General features: G+C 33.6%; 1 protein-coding gene across 1 annotated transcript in view; it reads right to left on the reverse strand.

Annotated features, from left to right (window-relative positions):
* The window catches only part of NT5DC1 (5'-nucleotidase domain containing 1), a 247,619-nt gene that overhangs the window by 91,456 nt on the left and 136,123 nt on the right, over positions 1-20,040 (reverse strand). The window contains exons 7-8 of the mRNA XM_031964382.1: positions 9,961-10,135; positions 5,734-5,831 (exon numbers count right to left, since the gene is read on the reverse strand). Coding sequence (XP_031820242.1) covers positions 5,734-5,831; positions 9,961-10,135 — 273 coding nt within the window. The remainder of the gene's footprint in view (positions 1-5,733; positions 5,832-9,960; positions 10,136-20,040) is intronic.

A 20,040-nucleotide genomic window follows, 5' to 3' on the forward strand; every position in this document is an offset into this window, starting at 1 on the left:
TGGATCCAGATTACTCTTTGTTGGAGAGACAGTATCCTATAGGAATGAGGAATGGGAACTTCACAATTTACGATCTCAAGGTACACTTAAACTGATTTCATCTTTGTGTGTGTGTGTGTGTGTGTGTGTGTGTGTGTGTGTGTGTGTGTGTGTTTTTAAGGGGATGGACTGGAAAGAGAGAAGCACATACAATGTCACAGGCCCTGGGCATTACATATTGCTTTGGATTACTCCTGGGGCACAACTTAACACAAACAACTGAAAATACAGAAATCCTTCTCAAGTGAAAAATATTACAAAATTGCTGTGAATAGACAGTTCAAACTTTCTCTGGTTCACAGGGCTAAATTGTAGAAAACATGATTAACTTCTTCTTAGGTGGTGGCAAACAGCTGATGATTTCCTCTGTCCAGCAGTCAGCTACCTCTGAGCAAGTTTAGGCAAATATTTGTTGGCCCTTTGCCCAGTCACTAGAGGGCATAGAACTCCTCTTTGATACATGTTTTAAACTGCAGACAAACAGCAACTAAAATATATTATTTTCAGTGGTTAAATGCCCTTGAGTAAACATTCCTCTGTAATACCCAATGGCTGGATTTGAAAAATACTGGCATTCTTACACCACTACAACATAAGGAAAGACAAATAGTCTGCTACTCATTAGGGTCAAAAGTAAGAAGGAAATGCTTCTCCTGTACTGGTAGATTTTTCCAAAATTATCTGACCTAATGTCTTATAAGGGTAAGTTTTCTCAGCATTAAACAATGCTCTCATTGTGATAGATCCAGACAAGAATTGGGGTGGGGTGGGGGGGAGAAAGGGAAAGTTCCATTTTGGCTCTGAAAATTTGGTGGGTTTTTTTTCTTTCTTTCTTTTTTTTTTTTATCATATTAAATACAGGAATAGCCTATTTACATTCAGGTTTTTGATTACTTTAAAGCCTTAAAAATACAGCTTTGAATCTGGACAAGGCTTTAAGAAACCAAGATAGGTAACATAAAGCTCAAAGGCTTCAGGATCTCATAGATTATAATTTTTAAAAATTTTTAAACAAGTTCTAACAAGCTTGATTATTTTGCTTCCCAAACAAATGATTGAAAACAAAAATAAAAGAGAATATGGATGCTACTAGAAAGTTATACTCATTGAGAAAGGAGACAAAAATTAAAAAGGAGAAAAAATGAGCAAAGCACAGCAGTTTGGGACCATTTAATATACAAATAAAAAGTCTTTTTTTCCCTACATATCCTAGTCCTGCTGAAGAGAAAAAATATATTATGGAATAATAAAATGATGGGCACATTATTCTATTATGTAATTTTATTAAACAATAAACCATGGTCATCTTGGAATTAGATCCACCCTATTCTATTTCAGATAGCAAGGAAATTTATAATACATTTTGGAAAAAAATTTAATAATAATTAGTGATTTAAAAAGGAAAGTTTTAGGTTCTTGATGCTATGTTAACTATCTGAAAAATTCACTTACATGTAATAGAACATTCTCTGACACATTGATAAATGAGGTGTTACATGGCAAATTATTTTGAAAAGCAAGTAATTTTTTTTAGGAGAAATGTATTCAGTTCTTTTATTTTTTGAGAAAACATTCTAATGAGATAAGAAAATATTATATGATCATGTGGAACAGACTGAATATCAAATATAAAAAAACTTAGTAAGATTCAAAATATATATATTTATGAAAATTTGTTTTTAAAGATAAATTTAGTTTCACTTACCAAAATTACTTTTCTAAAAGAAATACAGAATATATTGCTCATTTGATTAAATTTCTATTGCTTACTTGCAAAAAGTAAATTATAATCTCTAGCCAAGAACATGAACATGCTAAGCTCATATATGACTAAATAGTAATTTTCTTGTCTCAATATTATTTCAAAAAGAAAGAAGAGAGACATAGAGAAAAACACTTCACTTCATTTATTACCCATACTCTACACATTTGTGTATTGCCATACATATTACTGCCTCTCCTGTGAATTACTGGTTTCTTCTACTCCAATTATTCTTATGTTAGACCTAGCTGAATAGCTTTAGGGAACAGTTTGCTCCTTCCCTCTCCACCCTCTTCTTATATTTACTATTAAAATTAAATCTCTTCAGAGTTATATTTTTCCCATCATCTGCAAGTCAGAGGACCTGGGTTCAATCTTGCTTGTGGGACACTAAGCAAACCCCTTTACTTTCCACTTAGTTTCATATCTGTAAAGTAAGGGAACTGGATTAGATGACCTCTCATATTTCTTCTAGCTTTAGATCTATGATCCTGTGTGCTATCAGCTGGAAAGGGGTATGTGTGATAATTCTATAAAGGGAATTGACATCCTTTCCACTCATGTATAATGATTAATATGTACCTGAACTCTTTATTGAAAGGTGGATTTTCCATAGCTAGGATACTATCTGCAGGTCTGCTATTAGAAGTTGTATCTTACATAATTTAAATATTTATGCTAAAGAATCAGTAATTGTTTTATCTCTAATAAGTGAGAAATTCTCTGAAAGCTAATGAACAAGTAGTGGCATGATTGTGATACAATACTATTTAACTGTAAGAAATCATGAGATTGATGATCTTAGAAAAACAGGGCCAGATTTGCATGAAATAATGAGCAAAATATGCAGCACCAAGAGAACGTTGTATACAGTAACAGCAATATTGTTTAAAGAACAACTTAGAAATATTTGCATTAGCAATAAGAGAACAAAAAGAAATTAAAAGAATTAGAGTTGGTAATGAGGAAACAAAATTATCCCACTTTGCAGATAATATGAGGGTATACTTAGAAAATCAACTAAAAACTACCAGAAATAATTAATAAATTTAGCAAAATTGCAGGATACAAAATGAATCCAAATAAATCATCAGAATTTTTCTATATTACCAACAAAGTCCAGCAGCAAGAGATACAAAGAGAAATTCCATTTAAAATAACTGTAGATAAGATATATCAATCAAATTGCCAAGAAATTATTTTACAGCACTAATAACAGAGTTAATCTGGAATAACAGAAAGTCAAGAATTTCAAAGGAATGAAAAAAAATGCAAATGAAGGTGGTCTAGCTGTACCACATCTAAAACTATATTTTAAGATAGTGGATATCAAAATCATTTGGTACTAGCTAAGAAATAGAGTACTTGATCATTGGAATGGATTAGGTGCATAAGACACAATAGTCAATGACTATAGTAATCTAGTGTTTGATAAACCCAAAGACCCCAGCTTCTGGGACAGGAACTCACTATTTGATAAAAATTGCTGGGAAAACTGGAGAATAGTATGGCAGAAACTAGACAGTGACCAACATCTAACATCCTATACCAATAAAGGATTGAAATGGGCTCATGATTTAGACATAAAAAGTGACACTAAAAGTAAATTAGATAGTGCACCTCTCAGGCTTAGAAAAGGAAGGAGTTTATGGCCAAAGAAGAACTAGAGTGTATTATGAAATGCAATATGGATAATTTTGAATATATTAAGTTAAAAAGCTTTTGTACAAACAAAACCAATGCAGACAGGATTAGAAACAAAGAAGAAAACTGGAAAAAAATTTTTTACATCCAACACTCCTGTTATAGGCTTTATTTCTAAAACATATAGAGAATTGACTATTTAATTTAATACAAGCCATTATCCAATCGATAAATGGTCAAAGGATATGAACAGACAATTTTCAGATGAAAAAAATTAAAACTTTTTGTATTCATATGAAAAAAAATTCTAAATCACTGTTGATTAGAGAAATAAAAATTAAAACAACTCTGAGGGACCACTATGCACCTCTCAGATTGGCTAAAATGACAGGAAAAGATAATGATAAATGTTGGAGGGAATGCAGGAAAACTGGGACACATACATTGTTGGTGGAGTTTTGAATTAATCCAACTATTCTAGAGAGAAATTTGGAACTATGCCCAAAGGGCTATAGAATTGTGCATATGCTTTGATCCAGCAGTGTCTCTGCTGGGCCTGTATCCCAAAAGAGATAAAAAAAAAAAAAAAAAAAAAGGAAAAAGACCCAAATGTACAAAAATGTAACAGCTCTTTTTGTAGTGGCAAGGAACTAGTAACTGAGTGGAGGCCCATCAGTTAATTGGGAAATGATTGAATAAATTATGGTATATCAATGTTATGGAATAACATTGTTCTATAAACAATTGTTCTACAAAAATAATCAGCAGGTTGATTTCAGAAAGGCTCGGAGAGACTTACACGAACTCATGTTAAGTGAAGTGAGTAGAAACAAGAGAACATTGTACACAGCAACAATGAGATTATGTGATGATCAAGTTTGATGGATGTGGCTCTTTTCAACAATGAGGCGATTCAGGCTAATTCTAATAGACTTGTGATGGAGAGAGTCATATGCATCCAGGGAGAGGACTGTGGGGACTGAATGTGGATTACATTATAGTATTTTCAATTTTGTTGTTGTTGTTTGCCTACTTTTTTTTCTTTCTCGTTTTTTTCCCTTTTTGTTCTGATTTTTTTAATGTAGCATGATAAATGTGGAAATATGTATAGAAGAATTATACATGTTTAACATATATAGGATAAGGGATGGGAGGAAGGAAGGGAGAAAAATTTGGAACACAAGGTTTTGCAAAGGTGAATGTTGAAAACTATTTGCATATATTTTGAAAATAAAAAGCTTTTTTTTTTTTTTTAAAGAACTTAGAGCAAATAAGTTTTTTTGACTATTATAATTACTCAAATCAACTATAAATGACATGAAGGAAGACACTTATCTGCTGAAAAAGAGCTGATAAGTAGAAGTATGTACTGAAATATTGTATATATATATGTATATGTTCATATGTGTGTATGTGTAATGGTAGTCATCTCTAGGAGAGGGGTAAGAGGAAGAAAAAAAGGGGAAAAAAAGAAACTTACATGATAATTACATGATATATTTAAAAGAAATAATGTTATACATAATGTATTTGAAGTTTTATGTGCAATTCATCTTTTTTTATTATGCTATATTATGGAAATGCTTTTTTCATTTCATAAAATTAAAATTAAATAAAAATAAAAAACCTATGCAACAAAATAGAAAGTTAATGTAATAAGTCTATTCATTGCTATAGAATCTTGGTCAACTATGCAACAACTACTACTTTTAATTCACAATCAACTTAAAAAGACAAATGTAAATGAAGAGAATAAATTCTGGGTTGGTCCTGACTTTTAAAAATGCTTTTCAATGGGAGACCATTACCACCAATAACATTTACTGAATGTCTGTTTCTCTAGAATGTCTTATCCAAGTGTCTCCTTAATCTCTATTACATATGATCTCATATCATAATAATGTCATAGTTTATCTATTCACTGTTAGAATGTGAGCTCTGAGATTGTACAAGGGGAATAAAAAGATGAAAAATATAACAATGTATAGGACTAGATGACTGCTAAATATAAGTGGATTGAATAAGTAGCATTCCACTTATCAATCTAAAATGGCCACATCTTAATAGAAAAATTGTGTGTGATCATTACGCTATTTCAGAATTTTTTCCCTCTCTCCAATCTTAACTCTGGCCTTCTTCTAAAGACTGTTGGTCTTTATTCAGATGATAATATTCTATGAAACAACTTCTGAATAATAATCTTTGCTACTACAATTTTCTTACTTTGAATTGGATTTACAATATTAAGAAGCACAATTTTAAACCAGCAATATTTGAATTAGACTTACCAAGTGTTTGAAATAGTCTCTTATTTGGTTGATGGGAGAAGAAACCAGGCTTCAAAGCATTTGAAATCACAATATCAAAAATATCTGTAAAATCATTCCTATATGACAATGAAAAGGAGTGAAATTTCCAGTGAATTTATTGAAAATAACTGGATACAATATATAAATTATTTTAAAAAAAACCCACCCTGAATTCTATTATTTGTCTTGTGTAATACTGTTTCTTAAATTTAAATGAACTAAGGAAGGAGCAGTATATTTATCCATTTTTAGGGGGATAGTAACAGTGGCAACTAAAAGTAAACAATTTAGAGCCAGCTTGGCAACACTACAATATTATGAATAGAGAAACATTTTATTTCTTTCTCACCATGAAATCCTATGCAATGACAATTACTAGATAATATATAGCACTTCATTGTTTATCAAGCACTTCTCAGAGAGCAACCCTTTGAAGTATAATCAGTCTCATTTTACAAAGAGGAAACTGAGCAAATGGTTTGCCCAAGATGAAAGGAGTAGTAATTGGCAATACTATTCCTTCTATGTTCCTATCTTGTTGAATGATGATACAGTAGAATTTCAACAGCAGGAATTCAGTATAAGTCAATGAACATTTATTAAGCACTATTATGAACTAGGTACCAGGGACACAAAGACAAACAAAAACAAAAATTTGCCATTAAGGAAATTGCATCTCCTAAAAATGTGAACAGAGGCTACTGGGAAATAGAATATGCTTTCAAAATTCAGGTGAAAAAGAAAAAACAAAACAAATGGCCAACTTAAGAAAACACAGAATAATGTCTTCAAATAACCAAATAATCAATTATTGCACAACTATATTAGATGCCTGTTGCTGTGCTAGGTATTTTAGAATTCCAATAAAATATAGGATGGCACACTAGTGCAATTAAATTAGCCAAAATAGTCTCCCCATTGTGTTGCCTATCAATTTGATGATCTTAAGTATGATGATAAGTCTAAGTATGGAAGTTGAAAGTTTGAAAGTTTGAAAACTTGAAGTTTGGAAACTACTGAAGACATCTGACTCTTTCCTGGTATAATACAGATTTTAAAATAAAGACTTAATCAACACAGTCAAAAGTTTAAGTCAGAATATTAAATTGCTTGCTTTTTCAATGGTAAGGGAGGGCCTGGAGGGGGGAAAAATCTTAAAGAAAAGAATACTAAAAATAAATGGAAATTAATGTCTTTTTCTTCTTTTCCTTTCTTCCTTTCTAGATTTGCTATTTCATGACAGTTGAATGAATATGGTGGAATTTCCCCCTAACAATGCAGATTATAGGAGCAATAATTTTCTCTGATTCTTACTTATATGTATGTATCACATTCCTATCAATTCTAATTCTTATCCTTGGAAAAAGTTCCACTCTTCTTCTGTCCTGTTTTCTAATTCATTTTATGTTGGTGTTGCTGTGTTGTTTAAGAATTGAATTCCCAATCCCTCTATTTTTGTCTGCCTGCATTTTTGATTTCCTTTGCAGGTTAATTGAACACTATTTCAAAGTTTGATTCTTCTTGTGCAGCAAAATAACTGTATGGACATGCATACATATATTGTATTTAACATATACTTTAACATATTTAACATGTATTGGTCTACCTGCCATCTAGGGGAGGGAGTGGGAGAAAAAATTACCCATGCATATATCTTGTAAATAAAAAGCTGTAATTAAAAAAAAAAAAGAATTAAATGCATCATTCCAATAGACTTGTGATGGAAAGCACCATCTACATCCAGATAAAGAATTATGGAAATGGAATGTGGATCGAAGTATAGATTTTTCACCTTTTTTGGGGTAGTTGTTGCTTACTTGCTTTTTTTTTTCCCTTCTTGTGTTTTGTTCACTTTTGATCTAATTTTTCTTGCATAGCATGATGAAGATAGAAACAATTGCACATGTTTAATCTATATCAAATTGCTCGCTATCTTGGATGGGGGGAGGAGGGAAAGAGGGGAAAAAATTGGAAAAAAAGGTTTTGCAAAGGTGAATGTTGAAAACTATCTTTACATGTATTTAGAAAATTAAAATACTATTAAAAAGGAATCAAACATATGACAGACAGGATATTTAGGGAACTAACAAAAACTGGAACATATGAAACGAAGTTAATAATATAGAATTACATATACCAACAGCATGTCAAAGTAGGAAATTTTAAAATGTATTACTAAAGGTAAGGCATATAAATATGTAGAAAGGAAATTGGTTATCATAAAGAACAGACATTCTCATTCCTTCTTCTGATAGGATTTCTACATTGAGGAATATAGTAGACAAAGCATATTTAGAAAAATATTTGACAAAGATGGAATAACATGTGTTAGATATTGGTAATTAAGTAAAATCAGAAATGGCTGAATGAACGAACTCCACTAACTAATAGCTCGGTGGAGGGATATCTTTAATGAATTGCCCCCAGGCTCTGGCCTTATACTGTTCAAAATTTTTTCCTGTTGCTGGTGAGGCAGAAACTAGTGAATTGTTTGAGTCTGGAAGTTCTGAGCTGCAATAGGAGTATAAATGAGCAAATGTCCACACTAAGTTCAGAACCAATACTGCAAGTCCAACCAAAAAGTAGAAGGTTACTACGCTGACTAAAAAGGGGGCAAATCAACCTGTGCTAGGAAAAGCTTCCAGCTAGCCTAAGAGATAGGAAGGCCCAGAATCACATTATGTTTGTATGTACATATGCTTGAATGTGTGTATATATATAATATATATATATATGTATATAAATGCACATATAGTTTATACATATATATGTACTAATATTTGCATATATACATGGAGTCCACATATTTCTGTCCCCCATTAAATCTGTCTGATTTAAATGAAGGAATTGTTATACTGACCAAATCTGCAGATGACATGAAGCTAAGAAGGATAGCTAAAAAGTTGAAAGTCAAATCAGAAACCAGAAAGATCATGATTAAGAAAAAGGGACTGCATCTAAAACTACTAAATGGAATAGAGAAAAAAAAAATATAATTTTAGATTTAGATTCAAATAACCAACTTTCTAAGTATAAACCTGAATGGAAAAGATTTTGGAATCTTAATAAATACAAGTTAAATGTGACAGCCAGTGTTACATAGCTGTCAAAATGGCTGTCAGTCTTGTAGCACTTTTCAATAGTGAAGTGATCAAGAGGGAATGTGGGGACTGAGTGTGGATTACAACATAGTATTCACACTTTTTGTTATTGCTGTTGTTTACCTGCATTTTGTTTTCTTTCTAATTTTTTCCCTTTTGATCTGATTTTTCTTGTGCAGCATGATAACTGTGGAAATATGTATATAAGAACTGCACATGTTTAATATATATTGGATTACCTGCCATCTAGGGGAAGAAGAAGGAAAAAGGAAGGGAGAAAAAATAATTTTGGACCCCAAGGTTTTGCAAGGGTGAATGTTGAAAACTAACTATGCATATGTTTCAAAAAGAAAAAGCTTTAAAAAAATGACTGTCGGGCTAACTAAACCATGCTTACAAAGAAGAGAGAAATGATAATACAGTTGTACTGCATCTTGGTTAAAATATATTTAGAGTACTGCGGACAATGATAAAGCATGTTCAGGAAGCAGATATAGCTAGTGAAGAGGATCACATGAAATCAAAAGAGGATCATTTAGAAGAACTGGTGATGTTTAGACTGTGGAAAAGACCTAGAGGGACAGGATCACTAGCTAGCTTGAATTTCTGAAGGGACATCAAAGGAAAGAGGTAGCAGGGTTGATTTGTTATAACTTTAGTCCAGGGGTGGAAAACATCAGGCTTGTGGGCCATATAAGGCCCTTGAAATTATTTCCTAAGGCAACTGCAGGTGAAGATAAGCTGAAAGTTAAGCACAATAACCTCCCACTGCTTGGGTTCTCTAAGTTGTTAATTTTGTATGGCCCATGAATGATGTTATAAATGTCCAAATGGCCCTTAGTAGAAAAAAAGATTCCCCAGACCTGCCTTACAGAGAAGTATTAGGAAGAGTAAATGAGTAAAAATTACAGAAAGACAGATTTATGCTTGATATAAGAAATGAGATTTACAATTACAATTGGGACTATAGAAAATGGTTATAGGCTATCCTTTATTAATAATGTTGGATTTATCCAGATATTGGGTATACTAGATGCTACTGAAGTTCTTTTCAAGTCTGAGATAATGGACAAATGAAAGAAGATTTGATGTAGTCAACACTTACCCAATAACGTACTCACAGAGAAGTCTGCAGTAGTCACTGTGTGAATTGGTCATTATAAAGAGAACTTTTCCAGCATTCTTTAGCTGACGAAGCCACTTTTTCACTGATCCTGGACAAGGCAACAAATATCTTCCTGGATCACTTTTGATTCCTGGGAAATACATTCCAGCATTTTCTAAAACAAATAAACAAAACTGCAAAATTACAATTAAATTTTTGTGGTAGTCTCAAAAAATAAATCCCACCCTAAAACAACTTCAATCATGCTTTTAAACACTGAAAGCCTATTTACTTTAAATATGTAGAAAACAAATATATTAAGATAATTTAAAAATAGAGAAAAGTATCTAAGGTGACAAAAGCCAGCATTATTAGTTTTTCTCTAGCTGACCCCATGCCTGGAATGCTCTCTCTCCTCATCTCTACCTCCTGTCTTTCTGCAAATTCCAACTAAAATTCTTTGTCTGTCCCTCTCTCTGCATACCCCATTCCCTCCAGGAAATCTTTCCCAATACTACTTTATTCCTCTGTTAATTATTTACTATTTTTCTGCATATATCTTGCTTTGTCTATGTTTATTTACATAATGTCTCACACTTTTGATTATAAGCTCCTTCAGGGCAGAAGCTGTCTTTTCCTTCTTTTTGTTACTGTAATCTTTAGCAAAAGTGCCTAGAAAATAGCAGATTGTTATGGGCCATAACTCTTGAAACAAGGATTCTTTCAAGGTGCTAATTCAGTGGAATTGATGAGACAATGATTATGTAGTTTAGCAGGTTGATTAATAGTTCTCTAAGTTCAGTATAACTGATTTAATCTTTTTTTTTTTTTTAATTTAATAGCCTTTTATTTACAGGATATATACATGGTAACTTTACAGCATTAACAATTGCCAAACCTCTTGTTCCAATTTTTCACCTCTTACCCCCACCCTCCCTAAATGGCAGGATGACCAGTAGATGTTAAATATATTAAAATATAACTTAGATACATAATAAGTATACATGACCAAAACATTATTTTGCTGTACAAAAAGAATCAGACTCTGAATTATTGTACAATTAGCTTGTGAAGGAAATCAAAAATGCAGGTGTGCATAAATATAAGGATTGGAATTCAATGTAATGGTTTTAGTCATCCTCCCAGAGTTCTTTTTCTGGGTATAGCTGGTTCAGTTCATTACTGCTCCATTAGAAATGATTTGTTGATCTTGTTGCTGAGGATGGCCTGATCCATCAGAACTGGTCATCATCTAGTATTGTTGTTGAAGTATATAATGATCTCCTGGTCCTGCTCATTTCACTCAGCATCAGTTGTGTAAGTCTCTCCAGGCCTTTCTGAAATCATCCTGTTGGTCATTTTCTTCAGAACAGTAATATTCCATAATTTTTCATATACCTCGAATTTATTCAGCCATTCTCCAACTGATGGACATCCATTCAGTTTCCAGTTTCTACCACTACAAAAAGGGCTGCACAAACATTCGTGCACATACAGGTCCCTTTCCCTTCTTTATAATCTCTTTGGGATATAATCCCAGTAGTAACACTGCTGGATCAAAGGGTATGCACAGTTTGATAACTTTTTGAGCATGGTTCCAAACTACTCTCCAAAATGGTTGGATTCGTTCACAACTCCACCAACAATGAATCAATGTCCCAGTTTTCCCACATCCCCTCCAACAATCATCATTATTTTTTCCTGTCATCTTAGCCAATCTGACAGGTGTGTAGTGGTATCTTAGAGTTGTCTTAATTTGCATTTCTCTGATTAATAATGACTTGGAGCATCTTCTCATATGACTAGAAATAGTTTCAATTTCTTCATCTGAGAATTGTCTGTTCATATCCTTTGACCATTTTTCAATTGGAGAATGGTTTGATTTTTTATAAATTAGAGTTAATTCTCATATATTTTGGAAATGAGGCCTTTATCAGAACCTTTGACTGTAAAATATTTTTCCCAGTTTATTGCTTCCCTTCTAATCTTGTCTGCATTAGTTTTGTTTGTACAAAAACTTTTCAGTTTGGTATAATCAAAATTTTCTATTTTGTGATCAGTAATGATCGCTAGTTCTGCTTTGGTCATAAAGACCTTCCCCTTCCACAGGTCTGAGATGTAAACTATCCTATGTTCCTCTAATTTATTAATGATTTCATTCTTTATGCCTAGGTCATGAACCCATTTTTGACCTTATCTTTGGTGTACGTGCGTAAGTATGGATCAATGCTCTAGTTTCTGCCATATTAGTTTCCAATTTTCCCAGCAATTTTATCAAACAGTAAGTTCTTATCCCAAAAGTGGGATCTTTGGGTTTACAAAGACTAGGTTGCTATATTTGTTGACTGTTTTATCCCTTGAACCTACTCTATTCCACTGATCAACTAATCTATTCCTTAGCTCAATCCAAATAGTTTTGGTAACTGCTGCTCTATAATATAATTTTAGATCTGGTACAGCTAAGCTCACCATCATTTGATTTTTTTCATTAATTCCCTTGAAATTTTGACCTTTTGTTTTTCCATATGAACTTTGTTGTTATTTTTTCTAGGTCATTAAAATAGTTTTTTGGGAGTCTGATTGGTATAGCGCTAAATAAATAGATTAGTTTAGGTAATATTGTCATCTTTATTATATTTGCTCGCCTATCCAAGAGCATTTAATATTTTTCCAATTGGTTAGATCAGACTTAATTTGTGTGAAAAGTGGTCTGTAATTTTGCTCATAAAGTTTCTGATTTTCCTTGCAGATAGATTCCTAAATATTTTATATTACAGTAGTTACTTTAAATGGAATTTCTTTTGTAACTCTGACTGTTGGATTTTGTTAGTGATATATAAGAATGCTGATGACTTATGTGGGTTTATTTTATAACCAGCAACTTTGCTAAAGTTGTGGATTATTTCTAATAACTTTTAGCAGAATGTCTGGGGTTCTCTAAGTATACCATCATGTCATGGGCAAAGAGTGATAATTTGGCTTCTCATTGCCTATTCTTATTCCTTTAATCTCTTTCTCAGCTCTTATTAGCTATAGCTAGCTTTCTAATACAATATTAAATAGTAACGGTGATAGTGGGAACCTTGTTTCACTCCAGATCTTATTAGGAATGGTTTGCAGTTTGTCTCCATTACATATGATGCTTACTGATGGTTTTAAATAGATGCTGCTGATTATTTTAAGGAAAAGTCCATTTATTCCTATATCTCAAGTGTTTTTAATAGGAATGGATGTTGGATTTTATCAAATGCTTTTTCTGCATCTATTGAGATGATCAGTATGGTTTTGTTAATTTGGTTATTAACATGGCCAATTATATTGATAGTTTTCCTAATATTGAACCAGCCCTGCATTCCTGGTATAAATCCTACTTGACCATAGTGTATTATCTTGGAGATGATTTTTCTAGTCTTTTTGCTAATATCTTATTTAAGATTTTAGCATCAATATTCATTAGGAGATTGGTCTATAATTTTCTTTCTGTTTTCAGCCTACCTCGTTTAGGTATCAGTACCATGTCTGTGTCATAGAAGGAATTTGTAGGACTCCTTCATTCCCTATTTTATCAAATAATTTATATAGCATTGGGGCCAATTGTTCTTTAAATGTTTGGTAAAATTCACATGTAAATCCATCTGGTCCTGGGGATTTTTTCTTAGGGAGTTGTTTAATTGCCTGTTCTATTTCTTTTTCTGAAATGGGACTATTCAAGCAATTTACTCTCCTCTGTTAGTCTGGGAAGTCTATATTTTGGAGGTAGTCATCCATTTCACTTAGGTTATCAAATTTATTGGCATAAAGTTGAGCAAAATAACTCCTTATTATTTCTCTAATTTCCTCTTCATTGGTGGAAAGTTCTCCTTTCATTTTTAAGACTACTAATTTCATTTTTCCTCCCTCCTTTTTCTAATCAGATTTACCAAAGGCTTATCCATTTTATTGGCTTTTTCATAGAACCAACTCTTAGTTTTATTAATTAGTTCAATAGATTTTTACTTTCAACATTTTTAATTTCTCCTTTAATTTTAGAATTTCAAATTTAATATTTGATTGGGGGTTTTTAATTTGGTCTTTTTTTAGTTTTTTTAGTTGCAAACCCAATTCATTAATCTTTTCTTTCTCTGTTTTATTCAAGTAAGCCTCTAAGGATATAAAATTCCTCTTATTACCGCTTTGGCTGTCATCCCACAAATTTTGGTATGATGTCTCATCATTGTCATTATCTTGAGTGAAATTATTAATTGTATCTATAATTTGCTGCTTCACCCAATCATTCTTTAAGATGAGATTGTTTAGTTTCCAATTACTTTTGGTCTATTTCCCTAATTTTTTGTTGAATGTAGTTTTATTGCATCATGATCTGAAAAGAAAGCATTTACTATTTCTGCTTTTTTGCATTTAATTTTGAGGTCTTTATGTCCTAATATATGGTCAATTTTTGAATAGGTTCCATGAACTGCTGAGAAGAAAGTATATTCCTTCTATCTCCATTCAATTTTCTCCAAAGATCCAACATACCTAATTTTTCTAATATTCTGTTTACTTCTTTAATTTCTTTCTTATTTGTTTTGTGGTTTGATTTGTCTAATTCTGAGAGTGCAAGGTTGGATCTCCTATTATTACAGTTTTGTTGTCTCATTTCTTCTTTGCAACCTCTTAACTTCTCCTTTAGGAAGGTGAGTGCCATACCACTTGGTGCATATATGTTTAATATTGATATTGCTTCGTTGTTTATGTACCCTTTAGCAGGATGTAGTTACCTTCCTTATCTCTTTTAATTAGATCAATTTTTACTTTTGCTTGATCTGAGATAAGGATGGCTACCCCTGCTTTTTGACTTCACCTGAAGCATAATAGATTTTGCTCCAGCCTTTACCTTTACTCTATATGTATCCCCTGCTTAGTAAATGTGTTTCTTGTAAACAAACATATTGTAGGGTTCTGACTTTGATCCAGTCTGCTATCTGCCTCCTCTTTATGGGGAGTTCATCCCATTCACATTTACGGTTGAATTACTAATCTGTATTTCCTGCCATCCTAATAACCCCAGATTGTGCTTTTACTTATTCTTGCCCCCAACCTCTTTTCCCCTTTTTAAACTTATGTACCTCTTTGTATCACGATACTTATCCTCTTTATAATCCCTCCCTCCCCTTTGAGTCTTTCCCCTTCCTTCCTTATTATCTTTTTCTTTTTCCCTTTTCCTCTCCCCGCTTTTTAATGAGGCGGAGAGAATTTTCTCTAAAACAAATGTCAATTATTTTTTCCTTTGAGCCTAACTCTGATGAGAGTAAGATTCACACAATGTTCCTCCCCTCTCTAAATTCCCTCAGATATGATAAGTTTCTTAGCCTCTTTGTGGGATGTGGTTTCCTTTTATCCCTCCTTCCCACCTTATTCTGCCATCATCCCTTTTCCATATCTACTTCCCTTTTTATGTTATATCAGTACAATCAAATTTTATATGTATTTTTTGTATATCCACAACAGAAATACAATTCTCAAGAGTTATTTTTACCTTTTCTGCATCTCTTGAGTTCTATTCTTGGAGATCAAATTTTTTGTTTAATTCTGGTTTTTTCTTCAGAAACAAATGGAATTCATTTGTTTCATTAAATGTCCATCTTCTTCCCTGAAGAAAATGCTCAGCTTAGCTGGGTAGTTTATTCTTGCTGATCCAAGTCTCTTGTGCCTTTTCAGAATATCATATTCCAGGCCCTTCTTTCCTTTAATGTAGAGGCAGCCAGATCTTGGGTGATCTATTATGGCACCTCGGTATTTTAAATGGTTTTTTTTGGCTGCTTGTAAAATTTTTTCCTTAATCTGATAGTTCTGAAATTTTGCCACAATATTCCTTGGGGTTTTTATTTTAGGGTTTCTTTCAGAAGGTGTTCGATGAATTCTTTCAATGCCTATTTTACCTTCTGATTCTATTACATCTGGGCAGTTCTCTTTGATGATTTCTTGTAAAATAGTATCTAGGCTCTTTTTTCATCATAGTTTTGGAAAGTCCAATAATCCTCAGATTATCTCTCCTAGATCTATTTTCCAAGTCTGTCATTTTAGCAAGTAGATAATTCATGGTTTTTTCCAGTTTGTCATTTTTTGGTTTTGCTTGACTGATTCTTGCTGTCTCAATGCATCATTAGTTTCAATTTGTTCAGTTCTAATTTTTAAAGAATTATTTTCTTCATTAGCTTTTTTTACTTTCTTTCTGATATATGTCCAATTGAGTTTTTGAATGTATTGTTTTGGTCTGTGGAATTTTTTTCCATTTCACTAATTTTTTTAGTGAATTATTTTCTTTTCCAATTCACCATCCTACTTTCTTGTGTTCTTTGTCTTTTCCAATTCACGATCCTACTTTCTAGTGAATTCTTTATTTTTCCAATTCACATTCTACTTTCCTGTGATTTTTATTTTTTCCATTCACCAATTTGACTTCCTGGAATTTTTAACTTTTCCAATTAGATTTAGAAGTTGTTGCTCTCTTGTAAGGCTTCTCTTTCCTTTCCCCATTTATCTTCAAACTCTTTTTGAGACTTTTAATGGTCTCTTCTATGAGAGCATTATGTAAAGGAGGACAGTCTGATGCATTTTTGCTGTTTGAGGTCTCTTCAGGTTTGCTGACCTGCTCTTTTTCTGCATAGAAGCTGTAGATCGTCTTTTCATCTTTTTATTCATGTTTTAAAGCCTTTAGGGTAGGTCTCCTAGGCAAGGGTTACCAGCTTCCTCTCAGAGCAGGGAAAGATTTAAAGCGATTTCCGCTCCAGTATGGGAGTGCTCCGAGTGAGAGTTTTCCTTCCCCAACAGGAAGTGGATTCAGCACTGGCCTAGCTATCAAACGGCTTAGTAGGGCTGAGGATTAGCGATTGCCTTCGCTAGAGACTAATGGTGAAAGTGTCACTGCCCCAGGCCGGAGCCTCTTGTGGGACTGTAAGTATTAGCAGCTGAGCGCAGACCGCAGACCGCCTGAACTCTGCCCCAGTGTCTCTGCCCAATGCAAATCGCCCTGAAAAGCTCTATGGCCCCAAGCCGAGCTCCCACTCGCAGATTGAGGCTAACCGGCTGCGCCTCCTGCTGTGCAGGATCACAACTGCCCCAAGGAAAAGCCCTTACTGCGGTTGGGGCTGTGTTTGTGCTGAGATCTGTGCTTTCACTTGCTTGAGACTCTCCTCGAACCTATCTTCTCCCCGCTGCGCCGATCTCCCTGGCCCCGGAACCAACCTTTTGGCGAGACTGCAGATTTTCTTCGGCTGGTGAGTTGTTCTACTTCTTATCTTTACGAATTGTAGCAGTCAAGACTATTTTTGAGGCTCGATATAATATTGATAAAGAGGGTAAGAGAAGAGCTTAGAAAGTCGTGTGTGTCTTCTCCGCCATCTTGGCTCCGCCCCCAACTGATTTAATCTTACAACAAATAATGGTTTCCTAGTGATATCATTAATGATTGGTTTATACTCAAAATAGAGCATATAAAGCTGTGACAACAGCCAGAGTGAGAGCCAGAGACAGACTCAGAAGGGCTAAGAGAGACCCAGAAGGGCCAGCCACATTCATTCCATCTTCAGTCAGGCTCTTGGTGGCTCTCCTGGGGGACCAAGAGGCTCAGAGACAGAGCCACAGAAGACAAGCAGATTGGAGGCGGGAGCTCAAGACCTTAGACTCAAAGAGATTCATTTCCATCTTTATCAGCCTCCTGGTGGCTGGCTGGTCCTCCTGCTCCCCCAGCTGAGACCAAGGCTTTCCAGAAAGCTGGCCCAGGCCCCAGGCAAGGAAACTAGATTGTGAAGGAGATAATAAAGAATTTGGATTTTAATACCTGACTATTGTGGTGATTAATCTGCTGAAACGAAGGCTCCTCCAAGACCTCCAGAAAACCAACAAGAACATTACAGCAGATGCTTAAATCAATATTTACTGATTGATTTTTATGTAAAATATTTCCTGTGTAAAACTAATTCTCAGGCAGTATTGCTTGATAGATTAGAAAGATGATCTCTAGATCAGAAAAATGTGGGCTTAAGCCCCACTTTTTTTTTTACATGTCCAAACAGTTATTTTGTTGTACAAAAGGAATCAGACTCTGAAATAGTGTACATTTAACCTATGAAGGAAATAAAAAATGCAGGAAGACAGGATTGAGAATTCTATGTAATGATTCTTAGTCATCTCCCAGAGTTCTTTCGCTGGGTGTAGCTGGTTCAATTTATTCCTGTTCCATTGGAACTGATTTAGGTTCATCTCATTGCTGAAGATAGTCAGGTCCATCAGAATTGATCATCATATAGTATTGTTATTGAAGTATATAATGATCTCCTGGTCCTGCTCATTTCACTCAGCATCAGTTCATGTAAGTCTCTCCAGGCCTTTCTGAAATCATCCTGTTGGTCATTACTTACAGAACAATAATATTCCATAATATTTATATACCATAATTTATTCAGCCATTCTCCAATTGATGGGCATCTACTCAGTTTCCAGTTTCTGGCCACTACAAAGAGGTCTGCCACAAACATTCTTGCATATATAGGACCCTTTCCCTTCTTTAAAATCTCTTTGGGATATAAGCCCAGTAGTAACACTGCTGGATCAAAGGGTATGCACATTTTGATAACTTTTTGAACATAGTTCCAAATTGTTCTCCAGAATGGCTGGATGTATTCACAATTCCACCAACAGTGTATTAGTGTCCCTGTTTTCCCACATCTCCTCCAACATTCTGCATTATCTTTCCCTGTCATTCTAGCCAATCTGACAGGTGTGTAGTGGTATCTCAGAGTTATCTAATTTGCATTTCTCTGATTAATAGTGATTTAGAGCATCTTTTCATATTTAAGCCCCACTTCTAATATATACTGCCTGTGTTATCCTGGGCAAGTAAGTTATTTAAGTATCTTGAAAGTTTTATTTATTTATTTATTTTTAACCCAGAACTCTTTATACTCTGAAATCACAGCTTCAGCTCATATTCCAATTCTTCTTTTAGGATTCCTTTTGAGAAAAAGTAGTTTTGAGGGAAAGATCCTCAAGTTATGATTAACAAAAGGTTAGACTTCAAAGAAAGGTGTAACTGTAGTCTTAAAGGCAATATATGTCTAAGTCTCTTTCCCTTAAGTCCCAATTTCTCAGAGAAAAAATAGAAAATTCAACAGTTAATGTAACCTGTGTCACCATGAGATCATCAACAGCCCCCCCCCCCCAAATTTTTTTTTCGCTTATAGTATTGTGCTCTCTTTGGACATCTGTGGCTAATTCTTTGACTCGGTAAATCTCAGACATGGTTTAGAGTCATGGTATTTCTAAATGTCCAGTGCGACATGGTTTTATTTAAAAATAAAGAGAAAATTCCATTTCCTTCAGTTCCTCCAAGAAAAGAAAGAACATTAAATAGGAAAAGAAGTAACGAAAAGAATTAGTGCTCAGAAAAAAACCCTAAAAGAACAAATAACCAAAAACATAAAGGAAAACAATGGTGGATGACATAGTAAAACCAGTAAAACTGAAGGGTAGGTTAGGGATATTCTTGTTTCCCTAACTCTTCAAAAGTACTATAGAGTACACACACATATAATAGTCTAATTGGACTGTTTACACACACATATATGTATACATATATGTGTGTGTAAACAGTCCAATTAGACTGTTTTTCACCCAGAAGATATATTAAGTAAAAATATTTATGAGAGAGATGATGTACAATGTATGATATACTTAACAGAGAAATTTTATACTAGTTTGTACAGTATTAATACATCAGTCTTTGGAGAGTAACCCACTTTTTCATTCTGCCAATGTGTGTTTAGTGCCATCTAGTGATTACTATGCATAAATTTTATAATGAAAAACTGGACAATAGTCCTTTGTGAAGTTTTTCATGTATTAAAAGATCATTCAAATTAACATTCTATATTAAAAAAACTTAAGTGACATTCACTTGTCTTCAATTCACTTTGAGGAAAGGATTCAATTGCATTTTTATATAGTCATAGGAAATAAGAGTGAATCTGCAAATGTTACTTATTCCATTTATTTCTCCTATTTCCATCATTAATTAGATATAGATTTTTCTTTGACCCT

Source organism: Sarcophilus harrisii, chromosome 4 (assembly GCF_902635505.1).
Source record: "Sarcophilus harrisii chromosome 4, mSarHar1.11, whole genome shotgun sequence".
Lineage (NCBI taxonomy): Eukaryota > Metazoa > Chordata > Mammalia > Dasyuromorphia > Dasyuridae > Sarcophilus > Sarcophilus harrisii.